We start from the raw sequence: 19,125 nt of genomic DNA on the forward strand, positions 1-19,125 counted from the left end.
TGGGCAGTCCCAGGGACCGCTCAGTCCTGTGCAGCGAACAGCTTAGAGAGAACAGTGGGAAGAACCCTCTGTGGAAAGTGTTTTACATGGAACCAAAAGGGGTTGTTCAAAAGGGTTCTCCTATGGGGACAGCCGAATAACTGTTTTAGGTTCTAGATAGCACCTTTTTTTCTAAGAGTGTAACCCTTAAGCCTAAAATAGCATTTTAACAAATTCAGAACATGATAGAAGTTCAGAATTATCTAAAATCTTCTTGTTTTCCTACCTTGTTAGGACATTCTGGTGATTTGTTAGCACATTAGGATCCTGATAATGTACACACACACACACACACGCTCACAGGATCAAACACGCCTGCCTGTTCTGCCTGGAAGGATAGTGGGCCGTCCCTCACATACTGCCTGTACCAAGTGTTTCAATCTCCTCAACCACAGGTGAGTTGTTGCCACTCACCCAGAGGATATCAAGCGGAACGGTCCAAAATGGGGAAGTTGTCCTTGCTTCAGCTGATAGTGAGTACAAAACCAGCTTCTACAGAATTCATTGTGCTAAAGTAGATTAGCATTGACAAAATAGGCACATTTGTCTAAACCAGGGGTTGGAACCAAAATTATTTTCCAATCGTTTCGTTCTGAACAGAACCATAATTTTTTGTGTTCAGTTCCACTGTTCCGACCAACAAAATAAAATTCTGAAATGTTTCGACCCAAAAAAAGTCATGGTTAATATTGTTCCTCTCTGTTCCTTTTTAAATCTCTGAAAAAGTTTTTTTTTTTTTTACATTTAGCTTGACATTAAATCGCTTCGCCAATGGATAGAGTAGCTTGCTGTGGAGTGGGCAAGCTATGTACATGCATTGGACAGAGAAGTGTAGTGTAGGGTGCGACATGCGACTGAAATTTTGCGGGTGAAGAGAGCTCTGGGCATGAAGCACTGGGCATCTTGTTATGACTGCATTATCTGAATTAGACCCACAGAATTATACCTAAGGAGGATCGGCTTCTATGAAGGAACTTTGAATGTCTTTGAATTTCAGTGAGTTGGCTTAACTAATGTTGGACCAGAGCTAGCCCTTGATCATGAATCTCAGATCCATTACATTACACATAATGTCACCTAGAGTTTTCCAGAGCTAGACCAGAGCTAGCTAACAAGCTAGCTAGCTAACAAGATTGTATGTGTGGAGCGACACTGGAATTAAAATAAAAACACTTCTTACCTTTTTGTAGTTGATAAATACAATGTGAAACGTGATAACTATAATATCGTTAACTAGCATTGAAAAAGTGTATCCATTGTTCTCTAATTAAAATCTCTCTCCCTAATTTCTGAATCACGCCTGTAACGTCAGTAGCTACAGTACCCTATGCATGCTGCGGAGGGACGGGCAGGTGGGCTTCACACACACACACACACACTGGAAAAGATTTTCAGCAGGCAGACACTGGAATATATTTCTGAGTGACAGTGAGGGTTTTGCATAGGCGCTTTGTTGTGTTTTTTTGTGGGATTGGAAAAAAATGTCCAGACTGTAAAACAACATTATAACCTGTTCCCATGCTTTTAAAATAACAGTTCTGTTCCAGAACTGTATAGATCACTTTTGTTCTCGGTTCTGGTAATGTTCCTCAAAAAATGTTGGTTCTGTTCTAAACTAACATATGGAATTGTTTTAAGATGGTCATACCGAGGATTATTTAGCTATTTGAGTTTGAATTTTAAGATCCCTTAAGGTATCAAACAAATATATAAACAATTATTGGATGACACATTGAATTTGGCATTACTGCTATTAGCCAATATAATCACATTGAATAACAGATTCACTACACAGAACAACAGATAGTCCCCAAAAAAGTATCTAAAGGAAGTTTGTTCTGAAGTGTCTGTCCTATATCTGAGAGATATAAAAAAAAGATCAGAAATGTTTATTTTTTTACATGTATTTATCCTCCTATTTTAGGCACGAAATTATCTCGATATATAGTTCCATTCATTTTTTAAATCTGGGACCGGGGACCTTCAGACAGGTCTTGTGAGAGTCTCAGCTTTCCACAGAGGGGTCATACTAGTGTGTAGCCGAAACCGTTTGGATGCTACAGACAGAAGTTGGCGGAAGAGGCTGTACCGACTTCAGACGAGTCTTGTGAGGCTTGTGGGCATCCTAGAGCAAAACAGATTTTAATTTTATTTAACGAGGCAAGTCAGTTAAGAACAAATTATTATTTATAATGACAGCCTAGGAAGAGTGGGTTAACTGCCTTGTTCAGGGGCAGAATGACACATTTTTACCTTGTCAGCTCAGGGATTCAATCTAGCAACCATTTGGTTTCTGGCCCAACGCTCTAACCACTAGGCTACCTGGTGCCCCTGATGTTCAGTTAGGCTACATATAGGCAGATACCCATTACACTTTGGACAAATGGGAGATTTCATTGCCATCTGATTGACAGTGTCTTTAAAACTTCTTCGGGATCGGTGTCCCGTCCACGGGACGGTTGAGCTGACGTAGGCTAATGCGATTAGCATGAGGTTGTAAGTAACAAGAACTTTTCCCAGGACATAGACATATCTGATATGGGCAGAAAGCTTAAATTCTTGTTAATCTAACTGCACTGTCCAATTTACAGTAGCTATTACAGTGAAAGAATACCATGCTATTGTTTGAGGAGAGTGCACAGTTTTGAACATGAAAAGTTATTAATGAACAAATTAGGCACATTTGGGCAGTTTTGATACAACATTTTGAACAGAAATGCAATGGTTCATTGGATCAGTCTGAAACTTTGCACATACACTGCTGCCATCTAGTGGCCAAAATCTAAATTGCACCTGGGCTGGAATAATACATTATGGCCTTTCGTTTCAATTTCAAAGATGATGGTCCAAAAAAATACAAAAAAACCTTTTTTTTTTTCTCCTACATTCCTTTCACATTTCCACGAACTTCAAAGAGTTTCATTTGACATTTTAGTCATTTAGCAGACGTTCTTATCCAGAGCGACTTACAGTTGTGAATACATACATTTCATTTCATGCATTTAAAATATATATATATATATATATATATATTTTTTTTGTACTGGCCCCCCGTGGGAATCGAACCCACAACCCTGGCGTTGCACACATCATGCTGGTGTTGCAAACACCATGAGCTACCAACTGAGCCACAGCGAAGACGTTTCCTTTCAATTGGTACCAAGAATATGCATATCCTTGCTTCAGGGCCTGAGCTACAGGCAGTGAGATTTGGGTATGTCATTTTAGGTGAAAATTGAAAAAAAGGGGAGGATCTTTAAGAGATTTTAAGTGTGAGTGTGCAAGGATGCCTATTATTATTATTATTATTATTATTATTATTATTATTATTATTATTATTAAACCTAAAGTCTTTATCAGAGGCCATGGTGGTGAGAATGCAAGTGCCCTCATCTCACGTCATACTTTGTAACATTCTCCAGAATTTAATCGATCACGGATCTATCGAATTGCGTTTTCACTCTGAACTTGGATTCTTTATTGTACTGAGCCAAAACTGTCGATGTGTAGCGGACAGCCTTCATTGGGGTGTAGCCCCACATTCTCAAACTGCTTATTATGTATTATACATGTCAATTGGTTGCAGTAAATATAATCCCAAATCAATTGTTATAAACCTTCACCTTGCCTTCACCCGTAATAGCTTTGCTTAAATCATCATAATACACACCCCATTGCGTTTTAATGCCTGACCCTGAATAAACATATTCTTCAGCTTTTTAATTTGTTAATTTTAATTTGTGGTGCAACTTTTCAATTTGACCATCTAAAAGTGTCCATCTCTTAGTGTTCCTTCTAATTAAATGTACATTTGAGTAATTTAGCAGACACTCTTATTTAGAGCAATTAGGGATAAGTGCCTTGCTTAAGGACACATAAACAGACCTTTCACTTAGTCAGCTCAGGGATTCAAACACACAACCTTTTGCTTACTAGCCAAACGCTATTAAGCACTAGGCTACCTCATTTGATGTTTCATTAGGTATAATTTGTGGTTTTTATTATGTCTATGAACAGTGTTCATGGGGTGGAGAGAGAGAGAGAGAGAGAGAGAGAGAGAGAGAGAGAGAGAGAGAGAGACAGACAGACAGACAGACAGACAGACAGACAGACAGACAGACAGACAGACAGACAGACAGACAGACAGACAGACAGACAGACAGACAGACAGACAGACTATGCTCATGCCTCCCAGAGGTCTGTTACCTACAATGACTCACCTGCGGGCTATTAGATCAAACCCAGGGTGGGAATATGACTGGATGAATCACACCTTCATGTATTTATGTATTTTTGTACTATGCACACATATTCTCTCTAATTGCATGTTTGCACTGTTTATGTCATCAGGTCTCAATCATGGTTGCATTAGCACTGGCACATGATACTGGCAACTATACAATGAACAAGCGGGAAAAGAGGGTATGTCATGGGCATTTCCAGAAAAAAAAAGAAAGAGAAAAATTTGAAATACATATTTGAGTTTAAAGAAAGAAGTACAATGACCCTCATCCCCTTTCCTAAAGGAGCTGCTTGTGCGTTCCAAAAGAAGGTGGGTCCTGTCCACCATTGAGCTAGTGGAGGAGGACCCTGGACCTTTTCCCAAGATAGGCACACAGGTAAAAACATCATACACCACCAAACAAGGTACAAAAGCACTGGGCCCATAAATAGTCTATGGTCATTCATCAGAAGAACAGTTGCTTCCAACATAACTCTGTAATAAGTCATACTGTAAACCCTGGACCCGTTTTGGGCTTCTCCTAAACCAGGGACCCAGTATTCATAGCACTGCAAACTGCTCATCAACAAGGCTGTCTTTCCAGATATTCAACGATAGAACGCCAATGCTCAAAAACAACTACCAGTTCCGTATAAGTGGAACCGGAGTGACTGAGGAACCGATTGGCGTGTTCTCCATCGGCGACACGGACGGAGTGGTTTATGTACACAAGTCCATCGACAGGGAGACATACCCCATCTTTCATGTGAGCATCAACACACACAGACAGAAGGACGGACAGACAGACTGACGGACGAACAGACAGATTATCTAAAACTATCTTAAACAGAATATCTAAACATAAATTGACAATCATAATATTATTTCCTACAGATTAATTTTGACATCATGGACAAGGAGACTGGTAATCCCGTGGACAGGACTCTGGGGTTTGACGTGGCGATTAAGGACATCAATGACAATGCGCCTTACTTTGAGAACCTTGTCACGAAAGCCAGTGTGAAAGAAAGTTTACCAGAGGGTCAGTACACACAAAGGCTGTAGGCCTTGCACAAAGTATACTTAACCAGACTGTTCGCACAAGAACCAATCAGTCATTGCGTTTGGCCGAGAAATCAAGTGACAAGTGGGTGCTCTTTTTGAGCAGAGAGAACATGTAAAGGGGAACTAATTTCTCCTTTTCTCCTCCTCCTCTTCCCCAATATTCCTCCTCATCCTTCCTGATCTTCTCCTCCTGCCCTCCTCTCCCCGTCTTAGGCTATCTGCCAGTGCCTCTGACAGCCAGGGACAGGGATGAGGCGAACACAGAGAACTCCACCATCAGTTTAAGGGTGTTGTCTCAGGAGCCAGCTGAGCCCCAGATCAACCTGAAGCAGGTGGAGGGCACCAAGATGAGCCAGCTCACCTTCACCGGCTGCTTCGACTATGACGTGAGGTTCCACTACAACACACACGCACACACAGACAAGCCATTACATACACAGACACACACACACTTGACGTACCCACGCACAAACACATACACAAAACATTATGAACATGACATAGTCTGACCAGGGGAATCCAGGTGAAAGCTATGATCCCTTATTGATGTCACTTGTTAAATCCCCTTCAATCAGTGTAGAGGAAGCGGAGGAGACAGGTTAAAGAAGGATGTTTTAGCCTTGAGACAAATGAGACATGAATTGTGTATATGCCATTCAGAGAGTGAATGGGCAAGACAAAAGATTTAAGCGTCTTTTTGAATAGGGTAAGGTAGTAGCTGTCAGGCGCACCGGTTTGTGTCAAGAACTGCAACGTTGTTGGGTTTTTATGCTCAACAGTTTCCTATGTGTATCAAGAATGGTCCACCACCCAAAGGACATCCAGCCTACTTGACACAACTGTGGGAAGCATTGGACTCAACATGGGCCTGCATCCCTCTGGAATGCGTTCAACACCTTGTAGAGTCCATGCCTCGATGAATTGAGGCTGTTCTGAGGGCAAAAGGGGGGTGTAACTCAATATTACAAAGGTGTTCTTAATGTTCTGTACACTCAGTGTACATCTGTATTTTAAAATGGTGGGATCAATATTTCATTTATTTTGTTCTTCATGTAGAAAGTAAAGATGTATAAAGTGGTTGTTGAAGCTAAGGATCACGGGAAACCAGCCCTGTCCTCAACTGCAGTGGTCAACCTCCACATAATGGACTCTAACACTCACCAGCCAGTGTTCAAAAACAAGACGGTAAGTTCCAAGTTGGTTGACTGGTTGATTGACTGATTCAATGATTTGTTGGTTGATTGGTTGATTAATCAATTGATCAACTGATTGATTGAGTGAACATGTCTTTATTGATTTGTGAAACACAAATATTTACTTTACCTTCTTTCTGTGCAGTACAATACTCAGGTTATGGAGATGGAGTCCAATAGGGAGATACTCCGAGTGGCTGTGACTGATGCAGACACCCCCAACACCCCCGCATGGCGGGCTGTTTACTCCATTGTTAAGGGGAACGAGGAAGGGAACTATAAGATTGAGACCGACCCCAAGACCAACGAGGGTATACTGACTGTCATCAAGGTGAGTCTGTTTGACCTTATGACCTTATACAAGGTTCTGAGCATCAATGTCACTTACAGATTTGCCATTTTAATTTGATCACTCTGTTGTTGCAGATCATTTTCCTGCACAGCAGTAAATGCAAACTTGTAGCGTATTCAACATTTAAAAAGTCTTGTAAAGTTTGTAATTTCCACTTTAAAATGTCAGACTTGATTTGCCCTGATGAAAAATGTATAAACCCCTACAAAAATGACCATTAATTACACTCCACATATTAACTCACATGTCTTGTTGCTGCAGGATTACTTTCCTACTGTGAGAAACTGGTCAAATTAAGATAGTACAATTCCAAATAGTTTTTTCCATTTTTGTATTGTATTGACTTGCATTGCTCTAACATAAGTACGGGACTACATTTCCCAGGGGAAGGATTTTGAGAAGACGACGGTGACCAACGTGGAGATCGCTGTGGAGAACGAGGAGCCTTTGTTTGTGTGTGGCTCAGGAGGGCCCAACTCCCCTAAAACCCTGACCGCGCTCCCTCAGACGGTGAACGTGGCGGTGAAGGTGATTGACGTGAACGACCCCCCGGAGTTTGACAAAAAGGTGGTAAACGTGTACGTGAAGGAGGAGGAGGTGACAGGGATGTTGCTGTACACGCCCAAGGTCACCGACGTTGACTCAGATGTGGGAAAAATCAGGTAGGTGGCAATATGTGATGACTCAGATTCACCTGGGTTTTGATATTGATTACCACAACTTATTTTGTATGAGCAGTATGCATTCAAAGTAAGCATCTATCTGTCCCGTCCATGTCCTGACCAGGTATGAGTTAGTTGAGGACCCAGCAGGCTGGGTCAGCATAGATAACAAGACAGGAGCGGTTACTACAGTGAAGAAAATGGACCGGGAGTCACCTCACGTCAACAAAGACAACATATACACTATCCTAATCCATGCCATAGATGACGGTTAGTGCGTGAGGTGTGCGTTTGTCTGTGTCTGTGTGTGAGTGTTTGTGTGTGAGCCTGCGTGTGCACCTGCGTGCGTGTGAACATGCATGTAGCTGTGTGTGTACGTACGTATGCATATGTACAGTATATGGTATTGAGCATAATAAAGTATTTAAAGAATCTCTTCCTCTCTCAGGCAAACCTCCTGCCACAGCTACATGCACCATTCTGGTTCACCTGGGGGATATCAATGATAACATACCCTCTTTGGTGGAGAAGGAGCTGGTCTTGTGTGGTAACAAAGTGATTGTGCCAGTAGAAGACAAAGACAAACCTCCCTTTGGATGCCCCTGTTCCTTCTCCCTGGGAGTGGACAATGGAGACAAAACACTGAAGAGCCACTGGAAACTGGACCCTGCCAATGGTCAGCAGAATCACACACACCCATAAACACATGCACATACATACACACACACACACACACACACACACACACACACACACACACACACACACACACACACACACACACACACACACACACACACACACACACACACACACACACACACACACACACACACACACACACATGCCCACATGCCCACACACCAAAGCACTGCTTTTATCCATCTACTATCTCCATACAACCTGCTAACCTAGAAAATACCGCTACTCAGACGCCAGGTCCTTCCTTTGTAGCAGCACAGAATTAAATATCATTCTAAACTGGGTGGTTCGAGCCTTGAATGCTGATTGCCTGACAGCCGTGGTATATCAGACCGTATACCATGGGTATGACAAAACATTTATTTTTACTCCTCTAATGACATTGGTAACCCGTTTATAATAGCAATAAGACACCTCTGGGGTTTGTGGTATATGGCCAATATACCACAGCTATCCAGGCACTCTGGGTTGAGTCATGCGTAAGAACAGCCCTTAACCGTGGTATTTTGGCCATATACCACACCCCCTCGGGACTTATTGATGAATTAACCTCCTACCTTCTTTTCCTCTCCATCACCACTCTCCCTCGCTCTCCCCCGGTGGTCAGGTATGGAGGCGGGTCTGGTCAGTCTGAAGACCCTGCCGTACGGTAACTACACGGTGCCTCTGGTGATCCTCGACCAGCAAGGCCAGGAGGCACATGATATTGTCCAGGTGATAGTGTGTGACTGTGGGAAAGGAGACAAGTGTAGGGCCTCTCTCCCCCGGAGCTCCAGCCTGGGCTCTGCCGCTATAGGACTGCTGATGGCTGGACTGCTGCTCCTCTTATGTGAGTTAGAAGGGAATAGGAATGGAGTACTGTATAGTATATAGGGATAAGGGATAGTTAGAGAGTAGGTGGATAATCAGTAAGTCAGTTACTAAGACACTCTTAGAACTTAGTGCTTGTGGCCTGAAATTCAGAGTGGAAAAAATGAAGAGAGAGACACCAATTCAGTCTAAACTAAATCACATCTATCAAATTGAGAGCAAACCTTTGATGCATTATTGTAATTAAAACATGTTGATAGATAGCAGTGATACAGCATGCTATGAAAAATTATAAAAACATGACTAAACATCCATTCGTTTTTTGTATGGTAAAATGCTATGAGATATGACTGTTAGTGGTGACTCTGTGGTTGTGTGTCCCTCTCCCAGTGCTACTGCTTTTCCTCCTGCTGTGTGAGTGTGGCGGTAAGACGTTCACACACCTCCCCCTCAACCTGCAAGAAGAGGGCAACCAGACTCTCATCAAATACAACGAGGAGGCAGGGGGCAGTGCATGCAAGGTGTGTGTGGGTGTATATGTTCACGTACATGCGTGCATGTATATCTACAGTATTTGTGCCGAATGTATACATTAAGTTATGTGTCTGAGTGTTCAGCACAAAGACAGGAGTGTACAATACAATCACTTACTGAGCTGTCATTTGTAGGGTTGCAAAGGGAGGGTATATTAATGGAAACTTTCAAGGTTTACCAGTAAACTACCAGAATTTGGGTGTCTTTCACAGATGTTATGTTATCTATCACAAGATATCTAGTGGCCCTTTTGGGTACTTCAGAACATCACAGGTGTCTGTAACTATCTCTGTCACTCTGTGCGGCCTTATCACATGTAAAATATGTAATAATTAAACAAGATTATTTTAAAATAAAAAATAGAATGACGAAGCTGTAAAACACCATCCTAAATATAAACCATCAACTTAATGAATACCATTGGTGTTTAATATGAGGGTTTCAGCATGAAATATCCACTCGTCATCTCTTTCCTCTTTCCTATCCTCATTTCTTTTCTCTTTCCTCTCCTCATCTCTTTTCTCTCCTCATCTCTTTTCTCTCCTCATCTCTTTCCTCTTTCCTCTCCTCATCTCCTCATCTCTTTCTTCTCCTCATCTCTTCCCTCTCCTCATCTCTTTCCTATCACCATTTCTTTTCTCTTTCCTCTCCTCATCTCTTTTCTCTCCTCATCTCTTTCCTCTCCTCATCTCGTTCCTTTCCTTTCCTCATCTCTTTCTTCTTATCTCTTTCCTCTCCTTGTCTCTTTCCTCTTTCCTCTCCTCATCTCTTTCCTCTCCTCCGTAATCATAAACTCTTCTTCTTTTCCAATCCTCTCTACTTACCTCCCCTGTCTCCTCTCTTCCGCTCTTATACCCATATCCTCCTTTTTTCTTCTCCTCCTCTCCCTCTCCTCCTGTCCCTACCTTTTAGGGTGAGCCCATGTTGATCCTGACCCCCACCACTCCTAACAGGGAAGTGATAGATGGAATGAAGCAGGCCACCCCAGGCATACCGGTAAACTGGCCACTATTCTTACTTTCTTCTTGTCTTCTTTTTCATTCTTTCTGTAACTCATCTATTTCCATGTCACAACCCTTATTTAAAAATGCAAAAAACTGTCTATGGTCAACACAGGGTCTGAGATTTTTCAATATCGTGTCTGTGGGTGTGTTCTGCACGGTTAAGTGGAGTTGTGTGAGAGTGTGTGAGGTGTCATATGATGGAGGAAAAACTCATTAATATCACAACAGTTACAGGTAATTAGTGGTTTCTGTGTAGGGTGTGTGCTTCCCTCTAATACGTACTGTATGTATGGTAATCACTGAATGAAGCATGTTCGGTCACTATTAGCATAATTTAGTTTCTGTAGTACCAATGAGATAGTAAAAGAGATCACATCCATGATTTGGGTGTGACTCATGACCACATGTGTCACATGCAGAGTGAGTAGGCCTACCGCACTGACCACATTCTCCAAACCACATTTATATGGTAAGGCTGACTGTGCAGGGAAGATGACTCATCTGCTCAAAGAATGTGTTAGAGGCCCCAGAACAGTTGGCAATTCCACTGTAAAATGTGCTTTTAAAAACCTAAACATTTGCTTACAAGTCTTGGAGGAGACTTGCATTTTGTAAAGGGTGAAGATTAAATATAGAATACAGTACAGATGTGATTACTAAAAAGCTAAGTATAGGCCACATCACAGTTGTGTGTACCAGAGATTTATAGAGTGTACGGAATATTATGGAGCGAATTATTATGTACTAAGATATTGAGTGTAGTGGATTGTGTAGGGCACAGTGTGCATGGTGAAGTAGGCCCGGTGGACCACATCAGTGAGATTCAGAAGATTTAGAAGGGCGCTGACTGACATACACTACATGACCAAAGTACGTGGATACCTGCTCGTTGAACATCTCATTCCAAAATCATGGGCATTAATATGGATTTGGTCCCGCCATTGCTGCTATAACAGCCTTCACTCTTCTGGGAAGGCGTTCCACTAGATGTTAGAACATTGCTGCGTGGACTTGCTTACATTCAGCCACAAGAGCATTAGTGCAGTCGAGCACTGATGTTGGCCGACTAAGCCTGGCTCGCAGTGGGTGTTCCAATTCATCCCAAAAGTGTTCAGTGGGGTTGAGGTTAGGGCTCTGTGCAGGCCAGTCAAGTTCTTCCATACCGATCTCGACAAATCATTTCTGTATGGACCTTGCTTTGTGCAGAGGGGCATTGTCATGCTGAAACAGGAAATGGCCTTCACCAAACTGTTGCCACAAAGTTGTAAGCACAGAATCGTCTAGAATGTTGTTGTATGCTGTAGCGTTAAGATTTCCCTCCCTGGAACTAAGGGGCCTAGCCCGAACCATCAAAAACAGCCCCAGACCATTATTCCTCCTCCACCAAACTTTACAGTTGGCACTATGCATTGGCAGGTAGCGTTCGCCTGATATCCGCCAAACCCAAATTCGTCTGCCGGACTGCCAGAAAGTGAAACATGATTCATCACTTCAGAGAATGCGTTTCCACTGCTCCAGACTCCAATAGCGGCGAGCAATACACCACTTCAGCCGATGCCTGGCATTGTGCATGGTGATCTTAGGCTTGTGATGTGGCTGCTCGGCCATGTAAACCTACTTCATGAAGCTCCCGACGAACAGTTATTGTGCTGACATTGCTTCCAGTGGCAGTTTGGAACTCGGTAGGGAGTGTTGCAACCAAGGAGAGACATCTTTTACGTGCTACGTGCTTCAGCACTCCGCAGTCCTGTTCTGTGAGCTTGTGTGGCCTATCACTTCGCGGCTGAGCCGTTGTTGCTCCTACACTTCAGAATAACAGCACTTACATTTGACCGGGGGAAGCTCTAGCAGGGCAGAAATTTGACAAACTGACTTGTTGGAAAGGTAGCATCCTATGACGGTGCCATGTTGAAGGTCACTGAGCTCTTCAGTAAGGCAATTCTACTGCCAATGTTTGTTTGTGGAGATTGCATGGCTGTGTGCTCGATTTTATACACCTGTCAGCAACGGGTGTGACTGAAATATCCGAATCCACTAATTTGAAGTGGTGTCCACATATCTTTTGTATATATAATGTAACATTAAATGATGGTTTCCTAAGATTGAGGGATTTACAAGCAATATATATCATATGCTTGCCAATGGAGAATGAGTTAGAGCCAAGTCTCCTATCTGTAAGATAGTGCTATTGTTTGAACAGAAATACCTATTATATACCTGTCCCTACCTTTCTATCTGCTACAGAAGTAGGATTCTAATTTGAGCCAGTTTGCTACAGCAGGAAAATAATTATGCAGCAACAGGAAATGTGATTTATTATGTGGATTATAATTAATGGACAGTTTTGTAGGGGAAGATAGATTTTCATAAGGGAAAATCAAGTCTGAAATTTCAAAGGGGAAATTAAAAACTTCTGAAGCATTTTAAAACCTCAAATACACTATAAATGAAACATTTCCTGCATTGCAGTTCTCCTGCAACAGAGGGATCAAATGAAGATCCTACATCTGTACTACACCACTTCATTTGCCACCATTAGAGAACTTCTACTCCACATACCTGTATATCATATTATGTGGCTCAGTTGGTACAGTAGAGCATGGCGCTTGCAATGTCAGGGTTGTGGGTTTGATTCCCACGGGGGACCAGCATGTAGAAAAAAAAGTATGAAATGTATGAACTCACTAACTGTAAGTCGCTCTGGATAAGAGTGTCTGATAAATGACTAAAATGTAAATATTATTAAATTCTTAATTCTGTCACCACCAATAACAAGACTAGTTACTATATACTATATCTTCTACCATCTTACTACAACACTTTGATCACAGTCTAAATCACTGTTGTTTATGCTGTGCTTAATTCTTGCTCTCTGATTGGACAGTTTATTCAGAAGACTAATGAGATGACCCAAGAGACCAATGAGATGTACAGAACCACAGGGAGGACCATTGTGAGTTACATCCTTGCTGACAAACACGATTTTCAAGCATTGAAGTTTCAGACTTAGGTCCACCTCTCTTCCACCTCAGTAGGTTGAGAAGACAAATTCACTGTGGGGACAAATTTGCTGATGCATTTCCTAATAAAGCCAGTGAGGGAAGTGGTTATGTTGATGTTATCGAAACATAGTCCAATCAGCGCTAGCAAAGCAGTCCTGTAGCATATTCTCTGATTCTGGTAACCATTTTTCAATGAACTGAGTCACAGGTACTTTCTGTTTGAGCTTCTGCTTGTAAACAGGAGTACAGAGTTATGACCTGATTTTCCGAATGGTGGATGAGGGAGGGCCTTGTATGCCTGCTTGTAGGTAAAATAACAGTGGTCAACGACTTTATCACCCCTAGTGGTGAGGGAGACGTGTCCGAGAGCCATGTTTCAGAAATGCAGAGAATATTGCAGTTTCAAGAATCACGTTAGAAGCAAATTATTATCAAGTGACATTGGCAAGTACAATGGAGGGAAGGGGTGGCCGGTTTTCCATTCGCCTTACACTCTTCAGGATCCCCCCACTCTTGCCTCTGTAATGCCGACGTTTCCTCTTGGGTATCCCCAAAGTTGTGTCGGAATTACAAAAATAGCTCAGGGCAGACGAGTTGAAGATGAAGCCTGAATTTAGGTAATTAACTGCTGATCTGATGTTCAAACATTATTGTCGGTTGTAAGAAATGATAGAGGATACATTTCATGAAAATAAAGTAAAAATGAATGACAAAAGAATCACAAAATAGCAAAGTTGGGTCAGAGCTTGCAAAACAGCGGCCATCCAGTACAGTCTTAGCAGCAGTGCCTATGTCTCAGAACTACCTCCATCTCTCCCCAGGTCACCCAGGTGTCCTCGTCAGGAGAGGGAGGGTTCTCAGGAGGGGGAACATTCCAGAGAATGGGCGAGGCCTACGGAACTCTGAGAAGCCAGGGTGGGCGGGGCATGGTGAGTGACATCTGCAGGCAGCCACTAGAGGGCAACATAACCCGCCTTTTATGAATTTTTTACCATAGTGCTGTATGATTTGACAGGTGTATAGATACAGGTTATTACAGATTAACTACAGGTTATCAAGGTTTTATACAGTGAAGTGGGTGCATTAATACAGTCGATCCTTATAACATCAACAATATGAATGTGTATTTTCTAATTGCAGTACCAGACTACAAGCAGGAACAATACCATGAGGGTAAGTGTTGCCGTGCACTATCAGGATCTGGTCTACTTGACACCACACCATTGACACATACATACACACGACATACACTGTTGTTCCTCCATCAATCATCCATGTTTGTTTTTTTATGTTTTCTCCACTCTCTCCTCAGAGTAACTCTTCGAGGTATTCCCGCTTGCTGTCAAACCAGCACATCTCAGAGCACATAGACCGGGTAAGAGACCAAAAAAGTGTTAAACAAATTAAAATATATTTAATATTTGAGATTCTTCAAAGTAGCCACCTTTTGACTTGATGACATCTTTGCACACTCTTGGCATTCTCTCAACCAGCTTCATGAGGTAGTCAGTCTTGAAGAAATTCCCACATATGCTGAGCACTTGTTGGCTGCTTTTCCTTCACTCTGCAGTCCAACTCATCCCAAACCATCTCAATTGGGTTGAGATTGGGTGATTGTGGAGGCCAGGTCATCTGATGCAGTACTCCATCAATCTCCTTCTTGGTCAAATAGCCCTTACACAGCCTGGAGGTGTGTTTTGGGTCATTGTTCTGTTGAAAAACAAATTATAGTCTCACTAAGTGCAAACCAGATGGGATTGTGCATTGCTGCATAATGCTGTTGCAGCCATGCTGGTTAAGTGTGCCTTGAATTCTTAATAAATCACAGTGTCACCAGCAAAGCACCACCACACCATCACACCTCCTCCTCCATGCTTCACGGTGGGAACCACACATGCGGACATCATCCGTTCACCTACTCTGCGTCTCACAAAGACACGGCGGTTGGAACCAAAACCAAAAACTCATCAGACCAAAGGACAGATTTCTTGTGTTTCTTGGCCCAAGCAGGTCTCTTCTTCACATTGGTGTCCTTTAGTAGTGGTTTCTTTGCAGCAATTCAACCACGAAGGCCTGATTCACGCAGTCTCCTCTGAACAGTTGATGTTGAGATGTGTCTGTTACTTGAACTCCGTGAAGCATTTATTTGGGCTGTAATCTGAGGTGCAGTTAATTGACGATTTCTGAGGCTGGTAACTTATCCTCTGCAGCAGAGGTAACTCTTGGTCTGCCTTTCCTGTGGTGGTTCTCATGAGAGCCAGTTTCATCATAGCTCTTGATGGTTTTTGCGACTGCATTTGATGAAACTTTCAAAGTTGTTGAAATGTTCCGCATTGACTGACCTTCATGTCTTAAAATAATGATGGACTGTAACTTCTCTTTGCTTATTTGAGCTGTTCTTGCCATAATATGGACTTGGTCTTTTAACAAATAGGACAATCTTGTTTTTTTTTCAAATTTTAATGGACGATCTTCTGTTTTTAATTTAACCTTTATTTAACTAGGCAAGTCAGTTAAGAACAAATTCTTATTTACAGTGACGGCCTACCCCGGCCAAACCCTAACCCAAACGACACTGGCCCAATTGTGCTCCACCCTATGGGACTCCCAATCACGGCCGGTTGTGATACAGCCTGGAATCGAACCAGGGTCTGGAGTTACGATTCTAGCACTGAGATGCAGTGCCTTAGACCGTTGCGCCACACGGGAGCCCACTGTATATGACCCCTACCTTGTCACAACACAACTGATTGGCTCAGCTGCATTAGGAAGGAAAGAAATTCCACATATTAACTTTAAACAAGGCACACCTCTTAATTGAAATGCATTCCAGGTGCTCATGAAACTGGTTGAGAGAATGCCAAGAGTGTGCAAAGCTGTCATCAAGGCAAAGGGTGGCTACTTTGAAGAATCTCAAATATAAAATATATTTTGACTTGGTTAACACTTTTCTGGTTACTACATGATTCCATATGTGTTATGTCATGGTTTTGATGTCTTCACTATTATTCTACAATGTAGAAAATAGTAAAAATAAAGAAAAACCCTGAAATGAGTAGGTGTGTCCAAACGTTTGACTGGTACTGTATGTGACATGCAGAAAATGTCATGGTGACATGTAGAAAAGGTTACATCCAGTAGCCTGTGGTGTTAAAACAGAGACAGACATTTAGGTAAAGATGTGTACGATGCACCATGTGGTCTTGAAAACAAGAATGGTAGTAATATTTGTCTTATCATTAATACAAATTCTGTAATGTAAGAAGTATCCCTCTGTTGGATCTATTACATATAAATAGCCTACTTGTTTAGTTACTAGTATTGAGAGTTTTATAAGATTTTGTAGAATCTAATTCAAATATGATTTAAGATAACTTTTTTCTAACATTGACACATTGGTTCTCCAGAAGCTGTATATGATTGGAGACGAGGTGGACTACCAACCCTACGGGTATGGCTATGAGGGGACAGGCAGCAAGTGCCAGTCGCTGGACGAGCTGTCGCTAAACAACCTGGATAACAACCTGGATTTCCTGGGGGACCTGGGGTCAAAGTTCAACACCCTGGGGGGCATTTGTCAGCAGGACATGCAGGAGAAAAACATCAGGCTGTAGACACGCACGCACATGAACACATGCATGCACGCGCACACACACACACACACACACACAAACAAAAACACAAACACACACAGCTGGCTGGACTGGGACTGGAGATGGTTCTAACGTAACTGCGCTATGACACTGATAGGGTGAGAGCCATCAGCTGGAGAAGAGGACACAGTTACACCAAACATCGTCCACTGAGATTCTGGATCATGCTTTGCGTCATATACGACAGAGGGAAAAAAAACATGCTGGATTGGATTTTACCCACACAAGGAGGAACTGGGAGAGACACTTTTGATATTTTGGATGTCTGAAGACTAAGTGAATAATGACCTCACTGCACTGAATAAACCACATCATGCTCAGATGGATTTATGGATTTATGGATTCATGTTTTGACAGGGTCGGGGTGTGTTTGTATGGTGATTGTTTTGCAGCGGTGTAAAGTAAGTACTTAAGCACAAATACTTTAAAGTACTTTACTATTTATATTTTTGACAACTTTTACTTTTAGTCCACTACATTACTAAAGAAAATAACGTCATACATTTTCCCTGACACCCAAAAGTACTCGTTACATTTTGAATGCTTGGCAGGACAGGAACATTTTCCAATTCACACAATTGTCAAGAGAACATCCCTGGTCATCGATAGCGCCTCTAATCTGGCGGACTCAATAAACACAAATGCTTTGTTTGTAAATAATGTCTGAGTGTTGGAGTGTACCCCTGGCTATCCGTACATTTCACTGGGTGACTTTCACGTTTACTTGAGTAATTTTCTATTAAGGTATCTTTACTTTTGCTCAAGTATTACAATTGGGTACTTTTCCACCACTGTTGTTTTGATGTTTAACGTGTTTTTTTATCATCACGCTTCACAGTAATTTTCAGCAGCAGCTTATCATCTCTTGATCTACTAGTTATGCCAGAATGGGATAACTTCAATGCCAACAGTTGGATGGAAATGTCAACATCACCTCTGTGGGAGCTTTACTATTGTGCGAATGATACTTCATAACCTCTCTCTGCTTAGGATAATGATTTACACATGTTGCTTTCAACTAGTTTCATGACCTCCCTGGAGTAGAATCCCACAAGGTATCTGGTAGTATAGAATTGGGACACAGCAGATTCAGGAGAACAATTGATAGCTATTTTGGAATCATCACCTATCTGCAGAAAAGTGACAATGCCTAACCATGGCTAACCTGAGAGCCTGGAACCAGTGTGTGCCCTGCCCTCACCAAACCTTTAAGAGCAATCAAAGCTGTGCTGTTGTGTTTCCTAAACATAATGTAAAGGTTCACTGTATAATACTAGACTTGGTTTCCTTCACTTTTGCGCACTGGTCTTTTTTTCTTTTTGACTTGCTTCTCTTTTATTCCCTGCTAACGTCCACTGCTATATATATCAATATATCAAAATGTTTTTGTTTATATTTCAAACTTGATTAAAGTGTGCACGTCATGGAAAAGTGTCTCCGTATCTCTCAGACATACCTCACAACAAACACTATTATGATCCTAAATGGTTTTCAAGGTTTGTCACACTAAACATGACATGAAATGACTTCAATGACATGGATTTCTTGGAACACACCCTTGAGTTCTCCGTAAAACTGACACACCTGCTGTAACAATTTCATGTGTATAGGAGAAGTTCATATTTATATCCAAAAACAGCATTTTACATTGGCGCGTGATGTTCAGAAAATGTATTCCCACCAAAAACTTCCGGTGAATTTACAAAAATACTCATCATAAACGTTGACAAAATACATAACAATTATTTTAAGAATTATAGATACAGTACTCCTTTATGCAACAGCTGTGTCAGATTTTAAAATAGCTTTATGGAGAAAGCACATTTTTCAATATTCTGAGTACATAGCTCGCCAGCACAGAAAGCTATACAGACACCCGCCAAGTTC

General features: G+C 41.9%; 1 protein-coding gene across 1 annotated transcript; it reads left to right on the top strand.

Annotated features, from left to right (window-relative positions):
- Positions 1–404: 404 nt before the first annotated feature.
- LOC106566742 (cadherin-like protein 26) lies at positions 405–18,669 on the top strand. Its single transcript, XM_014135091.3, has 19 exons — positions 405–512; positions 4,390–4,461; positions 4,566–4,658; positions 4,866–5,027; positions 5,156–5,303; positions 5,540–5,712; positions 6,383–6,511; positions 6,665–6,850; positions 7,256–7,533; positions 7,658–7,803; positions 7,982–8,209; positions 8,843–9,064; positions 9,436–9,566; positions 10,492–10,575; positions 13,468–13,536; positions 14,407–14,514; positions 14,726–14,758; positions 14,898–14,960; positions 16,993–18,669. Exons 1-19 carry the CDS (start codon positions 483–485, stop codon positions 17,197–17,199), a joined length of 2,562 nt encoding a protein of 853 aa, XP_013990566.2. The 5' UTR covers positions 405–482; the 3' UTR covers positions 17,200–18,669.
- The last annotated feature ends 456 nt before the right edge of the window (positions 18,670–19,125 follow it).

This window comes from Salmo salar, chromosome 13 (genome assembly GCF_965601325.2).
Source record: "Salmo salar chromosome 13, fSalSal1, whole genome shotgun sequence".
NCBI classification, from domain to species: Eukaryota; Metazoa; Chordata; class Actinopteri; order Salmoniformes; family Salmonidae; genus Salmo; species Salmo salar.